The sequence below is a fragment of the Protobothrops mucrosquamatus genome, unplaced genomic scaffold (genome assembly GCF_001527695.2).
Source record: "Protobothrops mucrosquamatus isolate PMUCROS unplaced genomic scaffold, P.Mucros_1.0 scaffold1298, whole genome shotgun sequence".
Taxonomy (NCBI): domain Eukaryota; kingdom Metazoa; phylum Chordata; class Lepidosauria; order Squamata; family Viperidae; genus Protobothrops; species Protobothrops mucrosquamatus.
In genome coordinates this window covers 313,668-322,892 of record NW_015387500.1, presented here as the reverse complement: position 1 = coordinate 322,892, position 9,225 = coordinate 313,668, and the positions used below count along the sequence as shown (strand labels likewise).

General features: G+C 43.4%; 1 protein-coding gene across 1 annotated transcript in view; it reads left to right on the top strand.

The window, feature by feature from the left end:
- IFT140 (intraflagellar transport 140) overlaps window positions 1-9,225 on the top strand; it is a 65,588-nt gene that overhangs the window by 15,406 nt on the left and 40,957 nt on the right. Inside the window, exons 14-16 of the mRNA XM_015821291.1 lie at window positions 2,024-2,151; window positions 3,034-3,165; window positions 6,717-6,913. Coding sequence (XP_015676777.1) covers window positions 2,024-2,151; window positions 3,034-3,165; window positions 6,717-6,913 — 457 coding nt within the window. The remainder of the gene's footprint in view (window positions 1-2,023; window positions 2,152-3,033; window positions 3,166-6,716; window positions 6,914-9,225) is intronic.

Sequence of the window (9,225 nt, the reverse complement as noted above, 5' to 3'; positions counted from 1 at the left end):
GACTCCATCCAGCCACCTCCTTCTCTGTCGTCCCCTTCTTCTCTTGCCCTCCATCTTTCCCAGCATCAGGCTCTTCTCCAGTGAGTCCTTCCTTCTCATTAGGTGGCCAAAGTACTTGAGTTTCAACTTCAGGATCTGGCCTTCTAAAGAGCAGTCAGGGTGGATCTCCTCTAGGACTGACCGGTTTGAACGCCTTGCAGTCCAGGGGACTCGCAGGAGTCTTCTCCAGCACCAGAGTTCAAAGGCCTCCATTCTTTGGCACTCAGCCTTTCTTTTGGTCCTATTTTCACAGCCATACATTGCAACTAAGAAAACCATGGACTTGACTAATACAGGTAGTCTGCTATTTATAGCCCTTTGTTTAGTGCAAGGGTTCCCAACCAATCCACACACAAATTAAACTTACTCTGCAACAGTTCTTGCTTTTCTCTTACTTGCTTAGTCATTTAGTAAATGAACTGCATCCTTAAAATGGCTTGGCAGACTATTCCAAGCACCAGTTTAAAAAAAACAACATATCTTAATGTGAAATGAAAGATCCAGCAGGGGTCACTGTGAAATAAAAAAGATTTATCGTAACGTGTTCAAAGAAAACATGAACATCTTGGAATAGTTTTTAATGGAATGTACGCCTAGTAGAATATTTCCCTGCTAGGTTGTGGCTGTGTGCTAGACACAAACCCATAGGAATCTTTATGTCATATTGGTTATTTTGTTAGCATTAATTTGTAATCTCAAAACGTGTTTCCTTTTATTGACCTGTTCTTTTTTTGGGGGGGGGGGATGTGGAGAAGAGCTTCTCTCTTTTTCTCTTCTAGTGGAAAATGAATTTTGGCAATGGTTCTGTTGCTTAATTTGATGCTATTGGCTTTGAAACATGGGCACAGTTTTCCTGATCTTTGCAAGCCACCCAAAGAGTGCACAAAATGGGGGCAAGGCAGCAGGAGGCCAGCTGGTCCTTGCAGGACCATGGAAAGCTCCACCTTACGATCATCTCTCTGGTTAAACATGGACAGAACCCTTTTATCCCTCTCTAGAGCAGATGTCTTCTCTCAGACTCCCGAGATAGCAGCCTTCCAGTATCTGAGGGGCCGCCACAAAGAAGAGGGGGTCAAGTTATTCTCCAAAGCACCAGAGGGCAGGAGAAGAAACAATGGTTGGAAACTGATCAAAGAGAGAAGCAACCTGGAATTAAGGAGAAACTTTCTGACAGTGAGGACAATTAACCAGTGGAACAGCTTGCCACCAGAAATCGTGGGCGCTCCATCACTGGAGATTTTTAAGAAGAGACTAGACATTCACCTGTCTGAGATGGTATAGGTTCTCCTGCTCGAGCAGGGGGCTGGACTAGAAGACCTCCAAGGTCCCTTTCAGCTCTATTCTAGTCTAGTCTAGTCTAGTCTATTTTATTCCATTCCATTCCATTCCATTCCATTCCATTCCATTCCATTCCATTCCATTCTATTCTATTCTATTCTATTCTATTCTATTCTATTCTATTCTATTTTATTCTATTCTATTCTGTATTTCTATTCTATTCTATTCTATTCTATTCTATTCTATTCTATTCTATTCTATTCTATTCTATTCTATTTCCAATATTCTTTTCTATTCTATTCTATTTCCAATATTCTATTCTATTCTATTCTGTATTTCTATTCTATTCTATTCTATTCTATTCTATTCTATTCTATTCTATTCTATTCTAGTTTGGCTTTTATTCCCAAGGCAGGAGTAGAACTCACCATCTCCTGGTGATTGGCCCAAACTCACCCAGCCGGCTTTCATACCTAAGGTGGGATTAGAACTCACCGTCTTCTGGTTTCTAGCGAAAGTTATCCCAAGTGAAAGCAAATATCCCCCCTCCCCCCAGCAGAATGGCAGGCCCCAAAACAAAAGCACACGATTATATATATGCAAGAAAGACAATAAGGATTTGGGGAACCTGGCATGAAGGTTATTGATTAGATTTACTCATCTTGATTGTGTTGCCTCCATAGGAAAAACGCCTCTGCCTATCCAGTGCTATGTAACCGAATCCCTGCCAGTCACTTCTGGGATCAGAACGAACCAAGGCTGTTTGTGTGTGAAGCAGTTCTTGACCCTAATCAGCAATCATTGGATAAGAAGCAAGAATCGTCAGAAAATGCCGTATGTTTTTTTCTCTCTTACCTTCCTTTGAGGTTTTGATCGTTTAGCTCAGGGGTAGGCAACCTCGGCTCTTTTATGAACTCGTGGACTTCAACTCCCAGAATTCCTGAGCCAGCATGGCTCAGCTTGGAAACCTCTCCCTTTCCCCTCAGCGTGGCTGGCTCAGGAATTCTGGGAGTTGAAGTCCACGAGTCATAAAAGAGCCAAGGTCGCCTACCCTTGGTTTAGCTGGTTATTTTCACATTGTATTCAGCTGTTCTTCAGTGAGAGTCTTCAGTTACCTGTTGTAGGACCCTAATGATATTCAAGATCGTTCAGGACCTTCTTCTTCTTCTTCTTCTTCAAAAAAAAAAGCTGATGTTCACAAAAATCTTGTAGCAGCCATCGTTTAAAATCCGATTGTGGGGAGTATATAATAGGACATAGGAACTTTTTATAGGTCACACGTTATATATACATAGGCCTGGATTCCTCCTGTTATTCCTGAGTGCGTTTTTCAGGCCCTGCAAAAGTAATAATTCCTCTGTGCTTGAATGGAATCCATCCCCTCATCTGCTGTAAATGCTTCCGTTGTAACTTTGGCCACTAAGCAAATGGCTGTGAGTCGAGGACTCTCTGTGGAGGAAATTCAGATTGAATTTTCCCAAGGGTTTCTCCGTTGAATGGCAAAGCCTCTGATTCCTATTTGGCAGAGCTGCCCAGTTTTACATTGTTGAACATTGCACACTGTGGTCTATCAAAAGAGAGGAAGCCCTTAGCTCAGTCATCTGCAGCAGGGGCGCCGTCGGTTTCTTAACTGCAACCTCTGCCAGGTGGAAACGAAAAATAAAAACCAAGATATGGCACCGTGAAGCCCAAATCCTCCTCCGTTTTCCCTTCCAGATGGATGTGCTGATTGTATCTTTCTTCAGCACCGAAGAGCATGGCCTTCTGCTCCAAGACAGTTTTCCGTTGCCATCAACGTACCAGTCTCTTCTGGGCATGGAGGTGCCACACTATTACTTTGCCAAAAAGGTGAGTGGCCAGAAGAGTTTTTTTTTTCCCTCTTCCTAAAGCAGACATGTCAAACACAAGGCCCGGGGACCGGATACGGCCCGCGAAGCCATCCTGGAAACAGTGAGGGAACGGCCCCCGCTATCTTGGCCCTGGCCCAGGCCGGCCAGCCGGGAGCCAATGTACAATTTTGTGGTGGCCATCTATGCTGAAACGCATTCAGTCTTAGCTCCACAAGGCCGTCTGGAAACAGCGAGGAACCAGGAGAACCTTGAGCAGCAGCCTTGAGGAAGTGGGGCTGGGCTTGGTGCCACAGGTGCTCAAGGGCCAGGCTGGGCATTTGACCTCTGCTGCCCAGGGCTCTGGGCAGCCCGCACCACCATCCAACCCCCACCCCGCATGGCCTGAGAGGAACAGTGAGGCTCCTCCAGTGGACCATGCCTTGGCGCTTGCCCCAGTCCCACCCCCTTCTGCCAGAGACCCTCAGATCTGTCCTACTCCTGCCCAGGACCCCACAGGCACCCTTGACGCCAACGATGTAGAGCTGGCCACACCCACCCAGTAGGCCACACCCACTCCAGCCACACCCACCCAGTAGGCTGCACCCACCCTGGCCACACCCACCCACCCCCCTGAGGGCAACCACAATGCTGATGCGGCCCTCAATGAAATTGAGTTTGACACCCCTGTCCTAAAGGAAGAAGGATTCTCCCTAGGAGAAATTCGTAGGGGATTTTTGTTGTTGTTGTCGTCGTCATCCTTCGCGGAGGAAGAGAAACCGAATCATCGTAATCGTCATTACTTCAGGTGCTTTAGGCAAAAAAAGAGAAAACGGTGGGAGAAAAAGTTTGCTGTTAACTGTTTGCAGATGTAGTAATGCTCAAAAGCCATGGGAAGAAAACAAATCAATTCAGGCACAATTCAGTTATATTTTAAATGTGCACCATTTAAAGATAGAGATGGAGGAGGAGAGGCAGAGCCTGGGAGCGGAGTCAAGAGAGGAATTAGCCTGGGATCCTTATGTTCCCACAAGCGGCCCAAGTTCAACCCCCCTTGAATTCTGTTGACTCTTAACTAGCACAAATTTATAGTGCTGACTGTTAGTTGATTAGATTCTTGTAAGCTTGAGCAATAAATCAACTTAACTGGAACTTAAGGTAAGGTCCTGATTCTTTGTGTCTGGGAAGAGGAACGTTAACACATTTTTTAAAAAAAGGACAGTGCTGTAAAAAAAAAATCACTTCCCAGGCCATAATTTAAGGATGAGCAGCCCTTTTTTCTGCTGGAGTTGCATTCTTTCAGGAGTAATTTATTGGGGACCCCTATGGGCTAAAGCAAGCAGGAGTGGGGCTATGGTAGGTGAGATCCTTTAAACAACAACAAAAACGATCAGTGTAATTCTGGTTTTACCCAGTTGTAAACCACAGGGTGTGGTTTGTGATTTTCACTCTGTGTTCTGTTGCTGTTTCTTTTTTTTAACGTACATTTTCAAAATATATATTTTTGCTGTTCCTCTCATTTCTGTTTCTTTTTCTTTTGTAATTTCTGCTAACCGATAGTTGTTGTTTTGGAGAGACTCTGTCTATAAACCTTATGTAAGTCATTTTTAACGTGATTTTTCTCTCTATTCATTAGTTTTGTTGGGCCAGGTTTTCCCACTTCCTTGTCCACGTCTATCCTTTGCTATTTTCTAAAAAAAAAATAAAACTTCTGTCGTTTTCTGGGAAAAATGTCCCCCCAAATCTTCACTTCATTTTTAGTGAGACTGTAGTGACGGTGCACGATTTTACCTGAAATGCCTTCCAGTTTAGCATATCTTGAAAACGAAGAGAAGGGCTGATTCCAGTTCTCAACGTGGGCATAAGCGTGTGAAAATGTTTCCACGTTGCTGTTGTGCATTAGGCCCCTATCCTGAGAATGACACAAGCTGTCTTCTCTTTGGTGTCTGCCACTGTCAAGAATTTGAGATGTTCACATGGAAGGGATCAGAACTAGTATCAGCGAGAGCCAGTTAAGGTACCTGGCTAGAAAGTGGGAGATTGTGAGTTCCAGTCCTGCCTTAGGCACAAAGCCAGCTGAGCCAGTTCTTCCCTCTCAACCCCAGGAAGCAGGCAATGGCAAGCCCCTTCTAAAATCTTGCCAAGAAAACTGCAGGGACACGTCCAGGCGGTCGCCGAGAGTCCACACGGATGCTAAGTATCACTCTCATCACACACACAAACACACACACACACATATCAGCATTTTGTCACAAGAATGCAATGATGCGGTGGATGTTTAATCTGCTTCCTTTAGTCTTGATGATGATTATAAATCGGCTAAGCATAGCCCCACATGCTATCTTAGTGCCCTGTACTTCTGAGTACCATTAGCTCATCCTTATCACATAATAAAATAATGGATGACTTAATGGTTGATTCATTTCACTGGAGCCTGCCCTTTCTTCCACGTGTCATGCCGTCTCAGGCATTATTCTAGGCGAGGCCCACCCATTCCCGCTCTTCTGTTTAAGCAGTTCAGAACAACACGATGGGTCTTCAAGTCATAAAGGATTTGTTCAAAATGTTCCGTTGTTAGACATTTAAGATGCAAGAAGCTACTTTATTAAAAGGAAGATGACTCCTGCCCCAAAATGTTAAGACAGGAAAAAGTTGGTTTCTGCTACTATACGCTCAATGCCTTGAAGATAAAAACCTTCCATTTGAAAAGTAAACTATTTGGAAGAAAAACATGGGGAAAAAAAACAATAGTTTGATGGTGGAGGGGAGTTGTATTGAGAAAACGGTTTGAATATCAAGTTGCTGCTTCTTTTGAAATATCAGTGTTGAGTGATAAATATTATTTATTGATCTAGAATGGTTGTTGCTATCACATATAACAGAATATCAGAATTGGAAGAGACCTTGGAGGTCTTCTAGTCTAACCTCCTGGTCAAGCAGGAGACCCTATTCCATTTCAGACAAATGGCTGTCCAGTCTCTTTTTAAAAGCCTCCAGTGATGGAGCATTCACCACTTCTGAAGGCAAACCGTTCCACTGATTAATTGTTCTTACTGTCAGGAAATTTCTCCTTAGTTCTAGGTTGGTTCTCTTCTTGATTAATTTCCATTCATTGTTCCTTTTCCTGTCTTCAGGTGCTTTGGAAAATAGCTTTTCCCCCTCTTCTTTGTAGCCTTTAGATACTGCAACACTGCTATCATGTCACTCTCTAGTCCAGGGGTCCCCAACCCCTGGTCTGTGGACCAGTACCGGGCCGCAGCATGCCAGCAACTGTTCCGCACAAACAAAGAAAGCCCCATCCACAGGATGCAGGCAGCACACAAAACCACACACCCTCCAGTCCGCGGAAAAACCTCTCTCCGCATAACCGGTCCCTGGTGCCCAAAAGATTGGGGACCTCTGTCCTAGCCCTGCTTTTCATTAGACTAGACATGTCCAATTCCTGCAACTGTTTTTCATAATTTTCTCTCTCCCTCCTTCCCTCCCTCTCTCTCTCTCTCTCACACACACACACACGCACACACACATCACAAATATTTTGCTTGCCATGTGTAATTAGTACTTTCTTTTTAGCCGGAAGCTGAAAAAAAGGATGAGGCAGAACCTGGCAGGGTCCCGCTGCATCAGATGGTCGCTAGAAGACCGATGAGAGATTTCATTGGGCTGGAAGAGTGTGACAAGATGACTTGCGAAGCTATGCTTAACTTCAGTTTCTACCTAACCATTGGAGACATGGATGAGGCCTTCAAGTCTATCAAACTCATCAAAAGGTAGAATGGTTTTGGGTTTTCTCTCCTCCCTATCCCCCCCCCCCCTTATTTCTCATTTTCTCTCGTGTGATGCCATGACGGTTGGAGAAAAAAAGAGATTAACGGACCTCAGATTGGTGGTGTTAATTGATCTTAGACTGGCGGTGTTACTGGCGTTGGTATACAAAAGCTGCATTTATTTGCCTTTTATTTCATTGTTTCCGTGCCTTTTTGTGTTTGGCTTGTTTGGAAACCCAATTTTTTTAGTTCCGTCAGGTCAACTAGACAAGACAATCAACTCTACAGGAAGACTAGGTCTATACTGAGATAAGATATTATAATAGAATTTGGCAAGTCCATTTGTGGTTTCCCTCCCATCTTTTCTATATACCAATGAATCAAGGAGATGTTTGCCTGAGCTGCTTCGGAATATGTTTTGCAGATCTTAAAGAATGTTTTGGTTCTCTTTGCCTAGATACTAGGTCTTGTATATTTCTGTTATTCTCCACCCATAGCAAAGTTCTCCTAGGATTGCAAATAGACCTGATACAAGAGGTTTGACTAATGAAAGCTAATTGTTGGGATATTTATTAGATGAGCAGCTAGGTTGTCCAATAATATTCAGCCAAAGGTATCAGAATTTTTAAAATTACAATAGGGGACAGAATAACAGAGTTGGAAGGGACCTTGGAGGTCATCTAGTCCAACCCCCTGCTCAGGCAGGAAACTCTATACCAGTGGTTCTCAACCTGTGGGTCGGGACCCCATTTGGGGTCGATCGACCATTTCATGGGGGTCGCCAAGCAAAGCTGTCCGCCATTTTTTTTGTTCGGCATTTTTTTTGTCTGCCATTTTTTTTCTCCCCCTTTTCCGGCGGGTGCCTTACCTCCCTTGGGCTGGGCCAGCTGGTGGTCGGCCTGCTCTGTCTCTGCCAGTTGCCAGCTACGCCTCGGCCGGCACAGGGGGCGGAACCACGCATGTGCGGCGCTCCCGGGCAGGGAAAGTCCTCGACTTACAACCGGTTGGGTAGTCCTCGACTTACGACCGGTTTAGTCCTCGACTTATGACCGGTTTAGTCCTCGACTTACGACCGGTTGGGGTCACGGCATTAAAAAGGTTGAGAACCACTGCTCTATACCATTTCGGACAAATGGCTGTCCAGTCTCTTCTTAAAAACCTTCAGTGTTGGAGCATTCACAACTTCTGGAGGCAGGTTGTTCCACTGGTTGTTCTCGCTGTCAGGAAGTTTCTCCTTAGTTCTAGGTTGCTTCTCTTCTTGGTTAGTTTCCATCCGTTGCTTGTTCTGCCTTCAGGTACTTTGGAAAATAGATTGATCCAACCTACTGCCTGATCATCAAGCTTCTTATAGCTTGAAATTCATGTCCTTATGTACCAATTTCCATTCACCCTGAAAAGCCATGTAACTAATTTCTAAAGATAGCCTATTAATTCTCCCCCCCCCTCATGAGTTTCCTGGAGTAGGAGCTAGGCAAGTCATTTCTGCGGCAACCCCCAAAATATATAAATATAAAACCTCCTTACCTTTTGCCTTTTTTATTCTTTAAAGGCAAATCTACCATTTCAACTTCATTACTAAGTCTAAGACAAACACAGGGAATTCAACTCTTACAGTGGAATCGGGGGGGCAGAACCATTTGATTTTAATTTCACATTATAATGATGGTTATTGCAATATTAGCAGAAATAATACATCTTAAATATTCTAGTATTTAAAGTCTTTTTGTAAATGGCAGTTAATAAGAGCACATTTTATGTTCAGCAGCTATAGAAATTTCCTAGAAAGCAAGGCAGGTAAGTTGAAATGAAGTCCACTTTTTGATTAAAAGATCGGTTGGTTTAGTAGAGAATGTGCTTTGAAGTGGGATGTAAACTCTAGAACATAAGTACACTGTGATTTGAATTTTCTTATCCTAATTTGCATGTTTTATAGAATTGAACTTAAGAAAATTTATATCAACATTAAGGTGCCCAAAGGATTATATCGATAGCTGTTTTACCTATAATTTCAATCGTAATTGTCCACATCCATTGTCTAGGTATTTTCTACAATACATAGTGCGAAAGATGTCAAAGTACTTCGTAAATGTTGCACATATTCTTATATTACTTTTCGTCTAATAGCAGGTTTTTTGTCCTCTAAACAGTTGAGTAACCTAAGGAGGAAAAATGCAATTGTTACACATCCAGAATAGAAATAATTCCTCAAGAACTGCAGGTGTCATATAAAGTTTAAGCTTCTGGGTTTGAATTGTTTAGGTTAGGTAGCTTATTAAAGCTTAGGTACAGAGTGATATACCTGTTTAATGTCTTTT